This window comes from Malania oleifera, chromosome 2, assembly GCF_029873635.1.
Source record: "Malania oleifera isolate guangnan ecotype guangnan chromosome 2, ASM2987363v1, whole genome shotgun sequence".
Classification (NCBI taxonomy): domain Eukaryota; kingdom Viridiplantae; phylum Streptophyta; class Magnoliopsida; order Santalales; family Ximeniaceae; genus Malania; species Malania oleifera.
Genome location: NC_080418.1, coordinates 23,038,499 through 23,060,118, shown reverse-complemented (window position 1 = coordinate 23,060,118; position 21,620 = coordinate 23,038,499). Strand labels below are relative to the sequence as shown.

The window sequence follows — 21,620 nt, the reverse complement described above, 5'->3', positions numbered from 1 at the left end:
AGAGGCGCTACCTCTTGGAGTAAAACTTTATCTCAAGCTCAATGCAACCCCTTAGCCAATCAACAAACCACAATGTAAATGTGCCAAAAGCGAACCAGTAAACTGCGGCCGAAGCAAGTGAAACACAGTAGCACTGCAGTCACAGAAGCTTATAAAGGACAAATCAAGTTCTCAGATATGCAGGCATTCGATCCGCCAAATATTACCGGCCTACTGATCATTAAAACATGAACAAGTTTATCATCACATCAACTATTTTTAGAATCATGAATTATTGTGACTAATGCTAAAATCCTCCTCCATCACAAAAAAATGGCACATATAGCCATGACCAGGGCATCAGAGATATAGCTCTTGAACTGCTTTGTGCACATATAGTCAGTTGCAAGAGTAGGAAAAAGATTTTTTTTTTTTTTTTTTTTCCCATTACAGCTACCGATGAAAATCTTCTTTTGTAGCTTGGTACTTCCACAATGATTTGGCAAGATTGAGGAGATAATGTCCAACTGCCTACTGCCTTGCGGTGAACTTCCTATTCGCCCACCAATTCGACACCCATCTTATGGCATTTCTCGGGACCACGTAAACATTTACAACAAGAGGAAAGCTAAGCATTTATATGAACTCAAGAATACTCTGCAAACTATTCAGATAGTTTCATCCAAGGCAAAAAGGAAAAGAGAGGATTAAAAAGAACCCTCCTACCAATAGAAATCCTCTGAATCAGAGTCATAGTAGTAGCCATCATTGTCTTCATCAAAGCCTTCATCGTCATCGTCATCATCATCATCAATATCATCATGATGAATAATATAATCCTCCTCCCAAAGAGGACAGGAACAAGTTGCTTTCTTGTCCACCCATTGAGCTCCACATGTGTAGCAGAATTCATACCCACATCTGCAAAAGCAAGGGAAGAACAGAACACGCTCATATGGAAAACAGTGCAGCTGAGAGAATGAGAACCCACTTTATAAAGCAATTTCAGTTATAATGGATTTACTTAGAAGTTGCCATAATAATGGTCATCAATATCCCAATGGGAGATCAGGGCATTAAGAGAGGTGCAAAACAAACTTGGATGTCACTGTAGGAAAATGTGGGGGGGGGGGGACCAATAACCCCTTAAAATGAGTAAGTCCCTGAGATCTTATATGCTAATTTATCTTCTTCCTTTTTTTCCCTTATGGCACATGGGTCAAGAATGCTTGGATATGAATGTATTTTAAATCTGTTATGAAGAATGAGAAAAGAAATCGGTACCATTAGGTAACGATGTTAAAAATTATGAAATGAAAACCAAAAACTCATATTGAAAAGTCATAACCCGTTTGGCTATATTCACAAAGCTAAAACAAACAAAAAACTTAACTCAAAGAATGTTCATTCTCTGTCATTGATCATATAATACTTAATTTTCAAACCATATTTCAATCGCCACAAAATTTTTCATCTTTCAAATAGTAAGCAAGGGGAGCCTAGGTGCAACAGTAAAGTTTGTCACTGCGTAACCTATAGAGATAATGGGTTTGAGGTGCGGAAACAGCCTCTTGCAAAACTGCAAGCTAAGGCTGCGTACAATAGCCCCATCTTGGGTCTGCCCCTTCCCCAGACCCCACATACGCAAGAGCTTTGTGCACCAGTCTGTCCTTTGCCCTTTTTCCCCGAATATTAAGCAATTTAACGGTATCACTATTAAACCTTATTAATCAAGCATTAGAAATAAATTTAAAGCCTAAGTAATTCATAATACTTACTTTTTGAACCATCCTTCAATCGCCACAAGAATTTTCATCTTTCAAATGTTCAGCAATTTAACAGTATAACTATTAAACCTTATAAATCAAGCACTACAAATAAATCTAAAGCCTGAAGTAATTAAACATAGGAGAATAATGAAAATGCCAAAGAACACAAATTAAAAGACATTAAAATAAAAATAAGAAGGAAAATGCTTGATGACACGGGCGCATTACTGAATAGGAATTACTCAGTGACTTTTTACTTAATTTAAAAATAACTCCTGAGAACTCCAACAACAATCCTAACATGAAAATGATGAAAATACTAATTATTTTTCTTATTAAATCTTTAAATAAATTTTAGTAATATTTTTATTTCAACTTAAAATTTTTATTTATAAAAGATTGTGCACATAATAATTTAATATACAAACGTGAATTCTATAATAAAGTACTGCAGCAACAAAATTGCAGCTACAAGTGAAAACTAAAAAATGTGGTTTTCAGATGCTGCCACGACAGCTTAAAAACAACAGAAAATGAGAACCGGCAGCTCAAGTTGATCAATATGCTGTTGCTACCTATTTCATCACTGTATTGAACGAAAACAGAAAAAATAAGCCTTAATTTTTGAAAGCAAGACCAGCAAACAATCAGTGATTTTAAGTGAATATGTGTGTGTGTTACACAAAAACCACGAACTCCCTCAATCAAAGCCTCCCAAACAAACACAACTACCAATATCGCCTCTCAGTCAAACCCTCAAAAACACAATATCTATCTTCTATGCCACTCTAAAATTCCCCAACAGCAAGAAATTGGAAAAATCAAAATAGAATTCTAAGTGTTGTTCTTGTTATTAAACTTAAAACCAATTACAGTTTCCTAGATGAAGAAGCTGGCGAACAAAGTGCTTTTCAAATAAATAACCAAACAAACAGACTGGTAGGTAATTCAACCACCAAATCATTAGAAAAAAATCATAATCATCATAACATAACAGTAAAATCAGCAGCATGTCGATCTTAAGGAAAAAAAAATAAAATGAACACATTAAATTAAGAGTTACAATTAAATTGCCCAAATACAAAAGTAATGTGTTTTTATATGCATAAAAATACTGGCTTTGTATCAGTTATCAGATTCAATTATACAAAACCTTAACATAAAGAACTCAAAATGGTAATCACATCATATCATGGACAATTAAATGTATCCAAGAGGTAGTGGATGCTTCTTAAAAGTTCTTTTTTTTTTTTTTATAATTATTTTTAAATTGGGGATACATATATGAGAAGTACTGGACTCGTATCCAGAAGAACAAGACAAGCATACTGCAATAACAACAACAAAAAGCCTTACATCCCACTATTTGGTCCTGTTTCAAATGCTCAAACCATCTAACTACCCCTCTTATCTTCTACCAGTGCTATCCTAGCATATTGCGAATATGTTCATTCCTTAATTTATCCTTTTGGGGACATTTGGTTACATCACCCCAATAATATGATAATATACCAATGTTTGGTTCACAAAACAAATTTTATCATTCCATTCATCTCAAGTTACCAATTATATCATTTGCCTATATTTTAAGAAAATATTATTACCATTTAAGAGATGGTTTAAGGTAATGTATTTTTGGTATGGGGAACTTGAAGAAGAGACGGCATAGCAACCCAAAGCACCACCGATCTCTGCAACATCTTGCTCTCCCCCAATACCAACAACGTCAACCAGGAACCTGCAACTCTTAATTTTTGGATCATAAGAAGCATTGATGGTGAAGATCAATCTTCATGATAAAAAATTATCTCGTTTATTGACTGACAATGAAGATCTCTCTCTCTCTCTCATCATTCTTTCATCTCTTTCTCTCTAAAGATGGCGGTGATCGATGAGATGAATGGTGTTGGGGTGGCCATGAACACCAGAATGATGGGCAGCAGGAAAAAAATTATCATTCTGTCATATGGGTTTAAAGCCAATCAAACCCTTTGGGACAAAATCCTTCTGTCCCTTATTGGTGGTCTGCATTATCGGGTTTTGGTCTTTGGACTAAAACTTCTCCGGCAATGATGCCAATAACCTTTTCAATCCCCAGAATCATTCATCAAGTCCCCCTAAATATTGCAGTCAGGAATTTTTTAACCAAGGATTCGATTATTAGTGAATCAAACATAGGAATAATACATTTGTACACTAATAACACATGGACGGTAATATAATTATGGAAATATAATATCCCAATAGTCTCGAGTTTATTGGAATGTTAAATTCCATGAACCAAATACCCCTTAGTATTATGCCACTCATTCACCTTAGTTAACCTATGCTTCCATTATCCCCTAGGTATTTCCAAACTTCAATTGGGATATTACCCATTCTATAGATTTCTGACTTCTCATCATTTTTTAAAGTCATCTTAACTTCAATGACTCTAATTTTGGGAATAAATCTCAGATTTTGTCTTTTTTTCTCATTTATCACCCTCGAGTTTATGCTTTCAATTTAGATTTCATTAAACAACTCACTAAAGTATCTTCACAAGCTCTCTTTTATGTCTTCTCTTTAGCCAAGGCATTATCAATCTTATCTTTTATACTTTTTACATCACCTAAATCCTTGCACTTTCTTTCTCTAGCTCTAGCAAGTTTATATATGTTTCTTTTCCCTTCTTTCGTATCTAGTATATAAATCGCAATAAGCTCTAGGTTTAGCTTCACTAATGATTGTTTTGCATCTTTTCTTGCTTCTTTATATTTTTCAAGGTTTTCTATGTTTCAACAATTTTTTCATGTTTTGTACCAAATTCTTGTATTTACAGTTTTTTGGGCATCTTGATCCCAATTCCCACCACCAACCTTTTTTACTACTCGAAATCTTCCTCTCGACTCATCTAAAATCTATTTAACTATTTTTTAATAAAGCCAGCCATCCTATTCCACTAAGTGTTCGCATCTATTTTATCCCCTACTGTCAAATCGCTTTCTTTGACCATTTTATCTTTAACTTCTACTATATTTTCTACCTTCAGATTCCACCACCTAGTCCTTTTGCATTGATTTATGTTTCTCTTTCCTTCCATTTTTTAGTGCATATATCAAATGTTGAAACTCTATGTTGTGTAGTAAAAAAACTTTCACCTTGGATAATGTTATAATCCTTATACGATAAACGATCTTCCCTCCTAGTTAAGAAAAAATCTATTTGGCTTTTATTTTGTCCACTCTTGAAGGTTAAGTGTCTTTTCCTTTCTTAAAGCAGGTATTCATATAACAAGATTGTAGGACATGGTGAAACCTAAAATCATATCACTAAGCTCATTTTCATCTCCATATCCATGGCCTCCATGTATCAATCATAACCTTCATTGTCATTTTCAAAGTGTCCATTCAACCATAGTATCCCTTGTAATATTACTTTCCATATCTTTCCAAAATTGTCTTTTAAGGTTTTTTGCTCAGCCTTGTTCAGGAGCATACGCACCAGTGACATTTATTATCTTTCAGCCTAGAGCTATCTTGATTTTTATAATCCTACCCTTTACTCTTTGAACATCTACACTACCTTTTAGGTCTTCATCTATGATGATTCCCATCCATTTTTAGTGTTTTCTTTCCAGTGGACCAAAGCTTAAATCCTGATTTTTAATTTCTCTAACTTTCTTCCCTACCCACTTGTCTCTTAAAGGTAATTTAAGAAACTTTTCTTCTAATCATTGTGTCAACTATCTTCATGCTTTTGCTCGAAAGTGTCCTTATATTCCAAGTTGCTAATCCAATCCTACTTTCCCACACTAACTTGTTAACTCTCTACCCCCACTAGAATGACTCTTGCCCTTTTTTTGCTACATTTGGGTGGTATAAGTGCAACATTTCACTCATAAGGGTCGCCACAATGAATATTAGAGTAAGACTTCATGTTAGATAGATTTGACAAGTTTTATGTGTCAGCTACGTAACGCAACTTTACTCCTTTACCCAGGCTTGGGACTAAGTGCGTGTAGAGGTAATTAGGACATTTAGTGTTACACAGACAGAGTGCATGTCTCTATTAATTGTTGATAGTTAAACAACTGCTGTGGCCCTATATTGAAGCTTAGAAAAGGATTGCATGCATATAGTCATATTTTTAAAAACTGGGGTGGGGAAAAACGACTAGTGCATAAACTGAAATGGAGTAGTAATGAGATTCTGATTCATACATAAGCTATATGTGCTTTTACTAGAAATTGTAATGAATGCAAGTTATTCGTGAAGATCGGATGTTGTTAAAATGCAAATGTTTAACCTGAAAACATAATATTATTGAAATCAAGAATGTTTTATTCACATGTTTTGAATTTTAACATAATTCAATGGAAATTATCTTTTTAAAAGCCAGCAGATGCAAACTTTTTTCAAATTTAATGCAAGAAACTTAGAATCCCAAAAAACCCTAATCTAAGTAAACTACTCCTTCCCTAACCTGAATCCACTTCAAAATATCTAACAAACACGCTAGGACCAGATGAAGAATCCACACACATATCAATCAACAGAGATCAAAACTTCACACCTTTCCTATATGCCCACACCAACTATTAGACCAAATGCCTTCAAAACTCATACATGCGGTTTATAATCTTCGGAAGCTATTAACCAGATCAAGCACAAGTAATTGACAGTACCTAACAAACATCAGAACTTCACACAATGACTATACACGCGCACACAGAAAATCTTAGATTTAAGAAAACAAAATAAATCCAAGCCAAGATAGATCTACAAGAACAGAATTTGAAATAGAAACCTAAACCTAAAAATCAAGATCAAGGAGAACAGATCTAAAAGAGTGAAACAAGGAGAGATCGAAGAGATCTGAAATAGGGATCTAAACCTAATATCAAAAGCAGCAAGTCTTATGCAAGCAAATCAGGAAAAGTAGGTTATATCATATGAGTGAGCTTTGCAAGAATAGATCTGTGAGTGTAAATCTGTGGAGAGCACATCAAGGATTTGTATCACAAGAAGATGATGTCGAAATGTAAGAGAAAGAGAGAGAGAGACACCGAGAGAGGTAAGCTTTACCAGCAGCGAGTGGTGACATGTGGCGACAATGGTGGAGGAGGGTGACAGGGGAGAGTGAGAACAAAGAAAAGAGACACTACCAGAACAAAACAACCGGGACGAGTAATGTCAATAGCAATGGCTTTAAGCAGCTTTAGCCGGCGGCTGAAGTGACACATATCATCTAGAAAATTTGAGCTAGATAGGTTTGTATACTAAAAGGAGGATGTACATTTAACTTATCTAGATTGAATAGACAAGGAATGCAAGTGCTTGACAGTATGAATTATCATAGGAAGAGAATTAAACTTTTAATATCAAGGACCTGATAAAATGCAATAAATAATTTTCTGTAATGTAATTTTACCTTAATAACAGTTAACAGCACAGAAATTTCATGTTTATTCTACAAAAGAACCAGTTTATTCCTAAAATTTAAAGGAAAAGCATGCACACTCGATCCTTGACATTTGGGGTCCTCCCATAAAGCATTTTCCTTAGAATGGTAGAATAATAAGACAAATCAACTCAAAGGAAAGGAGATCGAGGTACCTGCAAGTCATGTGGAAACAACCTTCAATGAGTTCAATCATATGGTTGCACTTCACACACTGTCGCCACAAATTTTTTGTTGCAAGAGATTTCAGCTTTGCATCTTCTGCACGGGGAAAAGGATTTAATTGTTTGTAATCATTGCAGGTCATGTTGCTATGCCAAGGGACCTTGCAATTTATACAGAAAAGGCCATGGCATTTTGTGCATTTCCTGGCTCCAGATCGATCAGCGCCAACAAATGCATTTGTAGCATATTCTAAAACTTCATTTCTGGACATTAATGCAGAGCACCTGGGATATGGGCAATAAACTTTCTCTGTTACTGGAATTGAGGCCTCCTTTATCCGTTGTTTCATAATATCAATTAATTTTGGAGTCAGGAATTTTCCACAGCTCTCAATGTTCAGTTCAGACTTGCAGTTTTCATGTGGGCAAATAGGCACCATGCCATGAAGCAACTTCACTTCCACATGCTGTTTCATACAAGAAAAGCAATATCTGTGCAGGCAACCATCAACTGCAAACATCTGACCAACATTGGTATCTTCTAGACAAATTACACAAGTCTCATTCAAATTCCTAGCACTGCCAGATTCTGCAGGCTTGGTGATCTGAGAAACAATTGCATCTCTTGCAAGTTTGAATGCAAACTTGATATCATTTCGTGCCACAAGAGATGGACTGCAGTATATAAATTTTCTTCGAAGAAGAGAGACTTGATGGACTAAAGTTGAAATCTTACGCTGCTTTGGTGGCCACTTGCCTATGACCTGCACCAGGAGATGGAACATCAGCTGCCTGTATTTTATGCGACTGAAAACCCAAATAAAAGGTCACCAATTTACAGAGCTTACTGTTTGCACTTTGCAGCATTGAAATTGTCTTCCAAAAAACAAAGGCATACAGAAGCAAAGAACACATTTTATTGTTTCATTATAAAAAAAGTTACAAATCATTTGAATAAGAAAAAATAGGAAATTATTGAATCAACATTCAGGGGCAGTCTTAAAAAAATGCACAAGATGGGAAAAGGAGATTAAGAAGAAAATTGTAACAGCAAACCAACCTCATTGGCAGGAATTAAATTTTTCTTTAATAATAAAAGAAAGTGTATTAGATTAAAAAAAAAAAGAAGTTAAGATGTAAGGGAACAAGAAATCTCCCAAAAAAAGTAAAACAGAAAATACAAGAAAAGAAATAAAAAAAGAATAAACAATAAAAATAAAACAATAAAGCAAAAAGAGCAATTACCCAAGAAAACCTTTCTTCAATCTCTTTCCATCGTAATTCACCGAGCACTTAAGATTTGCTAGCTCCCACTTTCCTTCGCTTTGTACTTACCCCAACAAAATGCACTTCCATTCCTCCAGCATCAGACATTTTTAAATCCAATTTATCCTATATCTCTTGGGCTTCTAAATCCTTCCTATGAATCAACACCACTGGTGTAGGTAAAATTCCATCGTTGCAGTGCATGTTATTACCCAATCCATTGTTTTAAAAAATAGAAACCCCCTCTAATCCTTCCAGCAGGACTGGATGAACATATGATAGGTCCCCGAGATCCTCGCAGGAATCAGAAACACAACCATATTGTTCTCGAATCTCATCCAATACCTACCACACTCAAACACTCAAGTCATCACCATTACTGTCTGAAAAATCTCTCATTTCTTAACCTCCTTTCCTTTGCAAAACTCTTTAGTTCCTATATCCTTCCTCCTATCTAGTGCATCTTCCACAATACTCAAAAGTCCCCTACAGGACTCTCCTTGTGCTTTTTGGCCTTATCTCACCAGATTGCTCTCTCTTCTCCTCATATAATTCCTTCATTTCTGCACCCATCAGAGCAGCCTTCTGAAGAGTGTAAACTTTAGGGCCCTTAGATTTTTCAAAATTGAAACCTAAAAACATGAGATTTTGTACCCAATCCATCTTCTATTTTTATATTTCTCCTGGATATACCATCCTCTAATCCCTCTTCAAAACCCATATCAACCACCAATCTAATGCTTTTGTTCTTGATCTGTTCTTGAAACCATACCAAAATCATCCTGCTGACACACTAAATGCTGAATCCCTTTTTGTTTGACTTGAACTGAAAAGGGAGTTTGGAATTCATTACCTGGATGTATATCCAATTATCCACCACCCCCTTATCTGACTTCTGCAATTGGCTAGGGAAATGGACCAGATAGATGATAGGATCAGGCATGGGAGAGGCCTGGATGTCTATAACCTTGCATTGGACCTCCTTCAAGGCAAGACCCAACTGAGTATTCCCCAAGTGGGGGGATCCTCTTTAGAAACCAAAGAGAGGCCCACAACTTTATTATTTAAACATTGGGCCTGTTCTATTAAATGGCCCAAATTTGCTAAAAAAGAAGCCCCATCTTTTGCACATACCTGGCCCAAGACCAAAATGATGGCCAGCAATCCCAGCCCAACTTTCTTACCCTCATCTTCCCCAATTGCAACCCTAGTCCTCTCTTTGACACTTGCAGCAACTGTGCACTAGCTCCTCATGGATAATCTCCTCCGGACAAGCAACTAGAGTCGTCACCCATGATTCCTTCAACCGCAAATCCACCCCCCCCCCCCCCAACGACTGAAAACAACATAAGTTCTCTAATTTTGCACTGTTTACACAGCCTTCACCTACCTTCCCTTTGGAAACCACCAGCATCCACAATGTGGGAGCAGACAAGCTTGCAGCACCTCCTCCTCCAAGCTTGTGATGAAACTCCTCCACAAAATCACAGCACACATTCACAACGCTTCACCATCTGATACCATTTACACCTCTAGAAATGAACACCAAAAAATTATTCCCTTTCCCTCTATGCCCTGGCTCCAAAAAAGCTTCCCCACCCTCGTCCATCTAACCGCCATCCAGCAAAGAAGATTTCCTTTGTGAACATTTCTGCATCCACTACCCAGCCAAACAAAAGACAACAATCCATTCAGCAACCCATGAAACTGCCTCCTTTGAAATTTTAACCAGCAGCGAGCACTTTAACATCGTCTACTATTGGCACATCCATGATCAAGGTCGTGCAAAAGAGAGAGTTGTTTCATGAGAGAGAGAGAGAGAGAGAGACCCATAATTTGGCAAACCAATAACTTTGAGCTTTCGAGAAAACTCAGGAAAGAGCTTTGATTCGACCTTTCAATAGAGAATAGATTGCTTCAGCTGAAGATGCTTCAATCCTAGCTAATGCCGCTGTTGAGCAATCATGAGATTTCTGCCAAACAAGGCTGTGAGGCAAGGGGAGAGGTTCAACAGTAGTCGTAAATCCTGTTAGGGCTTCCTGGCTTCATCGAGAGCCCAAAAAGCCAAGGAATTAGGAAAGGAATTAAGTTTTAACACATTGATCCAATCAGTTTTAGTGTCAAACCAAAAAGATAATTAACCAACTACTGAAAAGGCTCTAAATAAGATATTAAAAAACATGCCACTCTTCCCAAAGTTTCCAATAACTTGGGGCATGCAGTTTCCAAACTTCAGCTATACTAACAAATTCCAAGAAGACAGTTCAAAGGAAGTCATCAACATGAATTCCTTAATGTTCCTTGTGAAGTAATGCTATAACAGTGGTATTTCTAAAATAGCAACTTAAAATAAGAGGGCGCATTTTGGTTTTGGCAAGTCAGTGTAGCAGAAAACATTTTTAGCAACCAAAAAAATGAACCTCAATGACCAATCTTTGAAAAGACCAACTACAGTCACGTGTAGGGGGCCTTTGCCACAAGATTCCCGCCTTAGGAAAGAGGGCAGATTCTCCTAAACACCAGATAAAGTCACCTGCACTAGACATCCACTCCCAACGCCCCCCCTCCCCTTCTCCTCCAAAAGAAAGAAAAAAAAAATCCAAAAAAACTGCAGGGCAGGACAGGATAGGCTACTAAAGCAGTAAACTGGGAAAAGGATCAAACAACGAGCTAGTCTCGGTGCCTCATTTCCTCCCACTACTCCTGAAGCTGAGGACTGATTGCTGCTTGCTCTCAACTCAAGGGATATGACCATTCTTAATGAAATTAACACCAACAGACTGTTGCAAATTAAAAAACCTTACATGGCATTGTTTCCTGATGTGCACATGAGGTGTTACACGAGTAGTTAGTCTCATGCTCATCAGTTTCTCCATTGCTCTGCATTTTGGAGTTTATGGAATAAGCTTTTGGCTTGGTCAGTGAGCATTGGGTGTGCCCTGATTCTCTAAAGACTTTTTTCTGGTTGCTTTTAGAAAATTCAGGAAGTGCAAGGATGCAAGGAGATTATGGTGGTGCACAGATTTTTCTGTTTTCTAGGTGGTTTGAAATGTTCTCTCTCCTTTTCTATTGATTTGATTTGGAATAGGATTATCTATTTTGCATTGCAGTGTGTTTTATCATTTCTAGCTGTTTGTGGTTGTGGTTTCTCTGGTTTTACATGTGAATTAAGGACCGCATCAGTCTTGACTTTTTGTATGAATATTTTGCCTTTTCGTTTTCCTTTTGTTCTTTATTTGCATGCTCTTTGTCTATTGATTTGATTTCAAATAGGATCATCTATTTCGCATTGTTGTGGGTTTTCTCAACAGGTTGTTTTAGTGGTTGTAATTTCTCTGATTTTAAATGCAATTTAATGCCGGCATCAGTCTTGACTTTTTGAATGGATTTTTCTCCTTTTCTTTTCCCTTCTATTCTTTGTTTTGTTTAGAGGATTTCGTGTCTTCTTCATATGTTAGTCCTTCAATTAATAAAGTTTAAAAAAAGGGAGATTACTACCTCAAGAGTAAAGAGGCAAAATTTGAACTCTGACATAATGTAGATGGGGTTCCTACAATGCATGGAGTGAAATCAGTCCTTATTTCACACGCTTTCAGATCATCTCGGACCTGCTATGAATCACAAATAAGAAAATCGGACTGAAGCCAGAGATTATACACATACATAAACAAAAACACAAATTCATTGCAGCTCACATGCAACATTCATGGATAACAAAGATGGGAAATAATGTTTTACATATTGATTAAGCCTAGAATCCATCTGCAATGGCAACATGAAAAGAACTGCCAGATGCTTGCCCAACTTGGACAACTTGATAAATTTTTCAAGAACACAACGAAGCTTGTAAAGAATTTTGCCAATTTCCATGTCAATGTCAGGTAGGCAGTGAAATTGTTTTGGGTTCGAAAACATTGATACAAGTTGTATCCACTTTGATCACATGTGCGTCGACGAGTGTCCCATGGGAGAAAAAAGGGAGTATCAGGAATGCTAGCCTATTTTACATTTGAAGTTTGTCACTAAGACTTAATTTTGAATGGATGAATAAGCCATAAAATGTTTCTTGTATAATCCTTTAGATACAATTGGCATCTCATCTTTTAATGATGAATGGGAAGCGATACGAGGAATGAAGAAGAGGAGAAAAAGAAATTTATGCACTTCTCTATAATTCGGATGTAGAATGGAATATTATTGCAATCAAGACTGCAATTGCCACTGCCATCATGACCAATTTTATATTGGTTTAATCTCCCTTCAATACACATGGTTTGAGTCATTGATAGACCTCTGGTTATTTTATGTGAAGTTATAATAAGTTTATTTTCATTCACAATCACACTTTTTTAACCCTGGTCCGCACTAGACATTGCCCCGTCACGAGCCGAGCTTGTTCAGGGTAATCCTTTAGATACAATTGGCATCTTATCTTTTAATGATGAATGGGAAGCGATGCAAGGAATGAAGAAGAGGAGAAAAGGAAATTTGTGCACTTCTCTATAATTCGGATGTAGAATGGAGTATTATTGCAATCAAGACTGCAATTGCCACTGCCATCATGACCAATTTTATATTGGTCTAATCTTCCTTCAATGCACATGGTTTGAGTCATTGATAGACCTCTAGTTATTTTATCTGAAGTTATAATAAGTTTATTTTCATTCACAATCACACATTTTTAACCCTGGTCTGCACTAGACATTGCCCTGTCACGAGCCGAGCTTGTTCAGGGTGTTATGTTTGCCTGTGACCGCTTGTCTCGTGTGTTTGGGATGGGTTTCCATCAAGTATACTAGTGTAGGGTTATTTTTCAGAGATATTTTTTCCCTAGGCTAAAAAGGGGAGTACGACTTCTCAGTCATATTGATGTTTCCTAGTGCCAGAGTGAGAATAGCATAGAAAGCTCTTTAGGGGATGGTAAGTGTTCATCAACTTGTAAAACTCACTAGCTAATGTAAACGTGTTTAGTCTACTTGCCTCCCTCACTAGACAATGAAAGTGTTCGATTGGTAAATTGTGGTAAATGTTAGGCTGACTAGTTAAACAAAAGTGCTTTAACTAGTGCCGCACGGTCCTTTTACAATGGTGTGAAATATTTGACCCGTGACACATGGTATCAAAGCTCGGTTATTTGCCATGTGAATTCAGTTGCCTTTGTAAAGAGATTGGTAAAGCTTTGGTAAATGACCATGCCGACTAATGCCCAGAGAATTAATGTGCTAGAAACACAGGCTGAGAAGGCAGCCAACAATGTGGTTGTAGAGATGGCCCGACTGACAAAACATGTTGATGAATTAGAGGGATCACAAAAGCATCAACAAAGTTCGATGGTGGAAATGTCAGAGGACTTTCACCACATTGTGTAGACCTTGTAAGCTCATATAGCTCATTTGACTGCAAAGATGAATATGATAGTTCTTGCTATGGAAAACCCTAACACTTTGGGGTTTAACAATACCAAGGTACCAGAACCCAGAACATATTGGGGGTGCCCATGATGCCAAGGAGTTGGAGAAATTCTTGTTTGATACGGAGCAATACTTTTGTGCTTTGAGAACAGACTATGAACAGGTGAAAGTGGATACTGCAACTATGTACTTGGTGGGTGACGCCAAATTGTGGTAGCGTACCAAGTACAATGAAATTGAGAATGGACGCTACGTAGTTAATTGTCGGGCAGACTTGAAGGGAGAGCTCAAGGCTCAATTCTTTCCTAAAAATGTTGAGTGCAATGCTAGGAGGAAGCTGAGAGACCTCAAGCATACCAAGTCAATTAGGGAATACGTGAAACAATTTTCTATTTTAATGTTGGATATCATGGACATGTCGGAAAAGGACAAGTTGTTTTATTTTCTTAAGAGATTGAAACCATAGACAAGGACAAAACTTCATAGGCAAAGAGTTCAAGACTTGTCTACCACAGAAGTTGTTGCAAAACGCTTGACTGATTACATTGGTGAGAATACCACTTCAGCCGAAGAGAGTAGCGTAGGTGGAGGCGGCGGAAAGTCTTTCAAGAAGAGCAAACCCAAAAGTGAGGGAGCCGACAATAAGGCATCAACTTCAAAAGAAGTTTTATCGTTTCAAGGGTTCAACACACCCAATGGAAAGGGTAAAATTTCATGCTACTTGTGTCAAGGCCCTCACAAAGTTGCTAAGTGCCCTCACAAGTCATCGCCCAATGCCTTACAAGCTTCCATCACGGAGGGGACATTAAAGAGTGATGAGAAAGAGGAGGATACCCCGAGGTTGGGTGCAATGCCGCTAGTGAACGCATTGGAGAAGCAGGTGAAAGCATCGAAAGTTACATAAGCAAAAGGGTTTATGTTTATGGGCTTGAGGATCAATGGGAAGAGTATCTGACTATCTGTGCTATGGTGGATACCAGGGCTACCCATAATTTTGTTTCACAGGAAGAAGTAGGGAGACTCAACTTATACTTGGAGAAAGATTCAGGACACCTGAAAGTGGTGAATTTTGTAGCCCAGCCTACTCTGAGAGTAGCCAAGCAAGTGACTATGAAGCTTGGGTAGTAGGTAGGACATGCGAATTTCACAATGGTGTCGTTGGATGACTTTCAAGTCATTTTGGGAATGGGATTCTTGAGGGAGACTAAGCGTCAATGCATTTTTCTGGTTCCCTGAGTCTAACGGGAAATCACCCTTGCATGGTGCAAGTTGTTGCAAAGAAAGGAGACGATGAGAAGTTTCTTTTAGCCATGTAACTCAAGAAGGGATTGAGAAGGGGTGAACAAACATATCTAACCACAGTGGTCGTAAATGAAGAAGCAGGCCAAGAGTTGGTACCTACGACCATCCAAGCTGTGTTGGATGAGTATAAGGGGGTGATGTCAAATAAGCTATCTCATAACTTGCCTCCACGTCGGGGTGTGGAGCATGAGATCGAGTTGTTCTCAAGAGTGAAATCACCTACTAAGGGGTCGTATCGAATGGCGCCTCTAAAGCTAGCAAAGTTAAGAAAGAAACTTGAAGATTTGTTGGAAGCAGGATATATTCGCCCTTCCAAAGCATCGGTGTTGTTTCGGAGGAAACATGATGGGAACATGCAAATGTGTGTAGACTACCGCATACTCAACAAGGTGACGGTGCGCTACAAGTATCTTATTCCGTTGATTGCCGATCTATTTGATTAGTTGAGTCATGTCAAGTACTTCACTAAACTTGACCTGAGGTCAGGCTACTATCAAGTGAGAATGATGAGGATGAGTCAAAGACAACTTGTGTGACGCGGTATGGAGCATATGAGTTCTTGGTGATGCTATTCGGGTTGACGAATGTGCCTACGACATTCTGTACCTTGATGAACTAGGTATTTCGGGAGTACCTCGATAAGTTTGTCGTGTACCTAAATGATATTGTTGTCTACAATTCCACTTTGGAGGAACATAAAGAGCATCTACGGAAGGTGTTCAGCAAACTTAAGGAGAACAGTCTGTATGTGAAGAAAGAGAAGTGCTCTTTCGCTCAATTGAGCATCAAATTCATTGGTCATGTGATTGAACAAAGTCATATCAAGATGGATATGGAGAAGGTGAAAGCTATTCAAGAATGGACGATTCAACGACAGTGAAGAAGCTGTGTTCCTTTCTTGGTCTTGTCAACTATTACAGGAAGTTCGTAGAGGGGTACTCAAGGAGAATTGCTCCTTTGACAGAACTATTGAAAGAGGGTTAGGGGTAGAACAAGACAAAGAAGTTTCAAGGAGCCTTTAATGACTTGAAGGATGCCATTATGAAAGATTCAATACTTGCTCTTTTGGACATCATGAAACCCTTCGAGGTACAAGAAGATGCATCAAACTATACCCTTGGAGGAGTCTTGTTACAGGAGGGACATCCTGTTGCATACAAGAGTCATAATCTTAGTGAAGTAGTCAAGCAGAATGGAAGTACACAGCTTAGGAGAAGGAAATGCAAGTGGTGATCCACTGTCTCCACATGTGAAGGCATTATCTACTTGGGTCAAGGTTCGTGGTGAAAACGGAGAACTCGGATGTTATCCATTTCTTCACACAACCGAAGTTGTCACCCAAGCAGGGCCGATGGCAAAATTTTTAGCAGAAATTGATTTCTCATTTGAGCACTGATCGGGGCAGATGAACCAAGTTGCTAATGCATTGAGCAGGAAGGCCAAGCTAGCGGCCTTACAGATGGTAACACACTTGATGTTGAGTACCGTTACCATGATAATGCGAGAGCACATCAAGGAGAATTTAGCCAAAAATCCAATTACACAGAACCTCATGAAGTAGAAAGTAAAGGGAAAATCACGTCAGATCTGGATGAAAAATGGGTTGCTAATGACCCATGGTAATCAACTCTTTGTGCCACGAGATGGAGATCTGAGGAAGACACTACTAAGAGTGTCATGATACCATGTGGGCCAAACATCCAAGATGGCAATACACTTTGGCATTACTATAGTAGGGGTGTTATTGACCGCACATGCATAATGATGTGGTTGATTATCCCCAAACTTGTCTCACCTACAAACAAGACAAGGTGGAGCGGAAGAAGGTTACACCAATACCATCCAAACCGTGGGAAAGTGTTTCACTGGACTTCATCACCAACTTGCCCAAAGTTGAAGATGCAGGGTCTATACTTGTGGTTATAGACAAGTTTTTGAAGTACGGTACGTTTTATACCCACACCAAAGTACTGTTTAGCAGAGGAGATGACACAACTATTCTTTAAGAATATTGTGAAGTATTGGAATGTTCTCCAAGATATTGTCAGTGACCAAAACTCAAGATTCACCGACAACTTCTAGACAGAGTTTTTCAGAATCCTTGGTTCACAACTTGACATCTCTTTAAGCTACCACCCACAAACAGACGGACAAATGGAGAGATTCAACGAGCTACTAGAAGAGTACTTGCGTCAATTTGTCAACGCCAACCATAAGAATTTGGTGCAACAACTTGATGTGGCTCAATTCTGTTTTAATGCCCAAAAAAGCTTAACAACCAACAAGAGTCCTTTTGAACTTGCTGCAGACCAGCAACAATTGTTACCTCACATAGTAAACGAGCCATAGAGAGGAAAGAGTCAAAAAGGGTACATTTTCACCAAAGAATTGAGACAGAATGCAGAGATTGTCTGAGCATACCTAGAGAAAACTTCTAAGCAAATGAAGAAGTGGGAAGATCAGGGGAGAAGACCGCAACACTTCAACATAGGCAACTTGGTGCTTGCTAAGTTCAATCATGAACAAATCGGTGGGTCGAGATAGGAGATTACTTCGTAAATATGAAAGACCAGTTCCCATCTTGGCCAAAGTCAGGAAGGCCTCTTACAAAATTGACCATTCGGCTTGGATGAAAGTGCATCCCATGTTTCACGTTAACTGCTTTAAGTCGTTCAACACCGACACCGAAGATCCAAGCAAAGGTCAATCAACAAGAGCAGAATTGAAGACAATGCAACCCGACAGACAAAAAAACTGAAGACATCCTTGCAAATAGAGAGATCACATCCTCAAGGAAGAAGTGGCAGGAGTTCTCAGTGAAGTGGAAGAGCCTTGGTGACGAAGAAATCAACTGAATTTTTGCAGAAGAGATACAACTGTTCGTGGACAAAGTCGAAGAGTACCTAGCGTCAAAGTCTACAAAGACATCGACCGCATAAGTGGGGGAGCGTCATGAGCCGAGCTTGTTCAGGGAATTATGCTTACCTATGACCGCTTGTCTCATGTGTTTGGAATTGATTTTCATTATGTAAATACTAGTGTATGGTTAATTTTCATAAATGACTTTTTCCTAGGCTAAAAAGGAGAATATGACTCTTCGGTTATATTGATGTTTCTTAAAACTCTTTAGGGAAAGGTGAGTGTTCATCAACTTGTAAAACTCACTAGCTATTGTAAGCGTGTTTAACCTACTTGCTTCCCTTGCTAGACATGTGTGGTTAATGGATGTGTTAATAATGAACTACGTTTCATGACTTTCATAAGTTACTTATTGTTTCCGCTTATATTTGCTGAATGACAGTGAAAGCGTTTTATTGGTGAATTGTGGTAAATGTTAGGCTAACTAGTTAAACAAAAGTGCTTTAACTAGCGCCGCACGGTCTTTTTACAAAGGTGTGAAATATTCAGCCCGTGACACCCTACAGCACATAGCCTAAGCTCTTGTGAAATCCAACCATCTAAAAGCCCCTATTCCAACTGTTGTCAATATCTGACATTTTCTACGTCACTGGAAGACTAAAAATTTCCGCATGTAAACTCTTCAAGCAATATTTGAAGCCTAAGAAGTGGAACAAAATATTGCTTATTGTGTGAAATAAAGGTTAGCTTGGATACAACTAAGATATCAAAATTATATCCGTTCGTGTAAATGAAGGACCATCATCCTACCCAAGCCAAGCCAAGAAAATGTTCACATGCACGATTCCAAATGATGCAGTTCATCAAAAACCTAGACTCTCATTTTTTTTTTTTCTTAAATAAAAATAAAGCATTCAAATCCAATTGAATAATAAATGACTTCATAATCATAAATTTCGAAAAGCAAGTATGACAAACTCACAAATTGGAATAGCGGATAGTAATCGCAAAAAAAAGTGATCCGTTTCAAATCAAGAGCAAGCGCCGCATTGAGCCCTTCAATCAATGCCTTTAGCTCCGCGCATTGCCGGCTCAGTCCATTCCCCACCAGCGGCTTCTGAAGCTCGATGATTGGATTATCCCTCGGATCACAAACCGCCACGCCTAATCCCGTGAGCACCTCCTTGGAATTCCTAACCCTTTCTTCGCTAACCAAGCCCTTGAAGTATAACCTAAAGGGCTCAGAATTCTCCGAACAACCCTCGCCGTATGGCCTCTCGAAGTCGGCCCCGCAATCTTCCCACTCGTCCTCTGGAATCCGCTCGATTTCGCTCGCAACCTTCTGGTCGTGGATCAAACGCTCGAGATTGGTCTTCCATTTCTTCATCTCGGTCTCGCTTTGCTCGCGATCGCGACGCTCCTGCTCGAAGCGGTCGAGTTCTTGGGACTGGAGGGCGGCGAAGGTGGAATCTTCACCGTCGATATTCGATGCGGTGGAGGCGGCAGCGTTGGACGGCGGATGATGGGCGGAGGAGGAGGGTTGTAGGGCGACGGAGGCGGTGAGGGCTTCCTGCATTTGGAGGCGAAAAGCGAAGTCGAAGTCAGACTCGAGGTCACGAGCCATGGCGAGTTCCCGCCGTTGTTCGGAGATTAGCGAGAGAAACTCGTCGGCGTCGTTGGCTGAGGTCGACGACGACGACGACATTGACGGCCACTGGTTCTCTCAGTTTTGGCTTGGGAAAGAATACAGAATCTTTAAGGAGTCTTGTATCCTGTAGTGTGGGAATAAAAAAGGAATAATGGCTTTTGGCTCACATTTTAAATTGCCTATCAAATCTTGATTCAGATAATTTTTTGAAAACGAAAAACAAAAAAACAAAAAAAAATTTCAGCAAGGAACTTAAAAATAATGGTCCGTATGCACTGTGTTTTTCATGATTTATTATTATTTTTAAATTTAAAAAATTGTAAAAAAGTATTAGTATATGTATGTGCGACACCTCCCACGAGTTGAAAGGCACACTTACCTACATATGACTCAGATGAAGTCGAAATGGTAAACTGTAATTGTACTATGAAGACAAAAGACTTCCTCCTATGAGAATTCGGGGACAGCAACCCCATGATACGAAGGTCTGGTGGCAGCACCATCAGTGGGGGGTTATGGGGGCAATGCCTCTCAAACGGCAAGGTCCGACAAGCAAAACGGTACGACCACTAGTATGAACGACAGCCACGATTGATGAATGATGGCCACCTACCATTCAAAGTGAGCCACTATCACCTACCATGTTGGGTGAGCCGCCTATGTGATCTTGTCACTTGGCAAAGAGCCCATAAACTGAGCCCCCCCCCCCCCCCCCCCCTCCCAAAAATCAAAACTAATCACACAATCTCTACTATTAGTTGTATCATTTTCTGTTTCTCTACTTATTGTCATTTCGCCATCGAAACTCATCTAATGAGCGCATGATTAAACAGATTGTTATAATCTAATTGTTGGAATAAAACTTTATATTGTCTTTTCAATTATTTCTTTTAAGCAGATATTGGTGTTGTTTACAAAAAGTAAACAAGAGTTCAATCATATTTAATTTTATCATAATTATTTAGTGTTGTCATAGAACACTTTTGCTTATTAAGCATTAAAAAATTATTAACTCGAAATTATATATGTTGAAGTAAAAATAGAATAGAATAAAAAATAATAATTATATGAAAAATATATAAGATTTTAAAGATAAATTCAATTTCATTCCATTCAATTTTGAAAAGTTATTAGTCAGAGAATCCATTTTATTATAATAGAGATTAGATATTATTATAATTATCCCTCTTGCTCTTGTGGATCCTTACATTTAAAAAAAAAAAAAAACTTGTAAAGAAAATAAGAAAAAATTGAAGGATCTTTTAGTTTGATTAGATGGTGTTTTGGGTAATGATAGTAAATTAGTAAGGATGTTTTGAGTATTCAAAAACTAGGCCAAGGAAAAAAGATATACAAAAACAAAAGGATACTTTAGGTTGATTACAGTAGTATTTGAAGCATAAATATCAGCTTCGAACTTGGATTTGTATAAATTCAAAAATATATTCCATACAATTTTATATAATGTTTTATCCAAACTCATTTAAATTCAAATCCCAACTTCCAATTTCATACTCCCAAATACAAAGGTAATAGCTATGAAGAAATATTTGCATTCAAAAAACAAGGCTAAACTTGGGAAATTCCATTTCCTAGTATTAGAAATTACTTAATAATCAAAATTTTAATTATTTGTCTAGAATAAGTCTTTTTGAGCAACTTAATCTAAAAAATTTATCAATTAATTAGTCTTTAAATTTTTTTTTATCCCCGTAACTTTTTTTTATTCGATTAGAAGTTCAACAGATTTTGGTGGATAATCCATCTCCCATCATATAGT

The 21,620-nt window shown here is 38.0% G+C and overlaps 1 protein-coding gene across 1 annotated transcript; it reads right to left on the bottom strand.

Moving 5' to 3' along the window:
• Positions 1-178: 178 nt before the first annotated feature.
• Positions 179-20,001, bottom strand: LOC131149838 (E3 ubiquitin-protein ligase RSL1-like). Its single transcript, XM_058100602.1, has 3 exons — positions 19,175-20,001; positions 7,346-8,118; positions 179-900 (listed from the first exon to the last, which is right to left on the bottom strand). The coding sequence occupies exons 1-3, from the start codon at positions 19,895-19,897 to the stop codon at positions 702-704; spliced, it is 1,695 nt and encodes a 564-aa protein (XP_057956585.1). The 5' UTR covers positions 19,898-20,001; the 3' UTR covers positions 179-701.
• Positions 20,002-21,620: the final 1,619 nt, after the last annotated feature.

Excerpts from the sequence above, each read along its gene's own strand:
- LOC131149838 (XM_058100602.1), bottom strand. The coding sequence starts at position 19,897 with ATGTCGTCGTCGTCGTCGACCTCAGCCAACGACGCCGACGAGTTTCTC. Across the intron at positions 8,119-19,174 it reads ACTATCCGCTATTCCAATTT|GTCATAGGCAAGTGGCCACC; the intron begins GTGAGTTTGTCA and ends CTCCTGGTGCAG. Across the intron at positions 901-7,345 it reads TGTTTCCACATGACTTGCAG|ATGTGGGTATGAATTCTGCT; the intron begins GTACCTCGATCT and ends TTGCTTTTGCAG.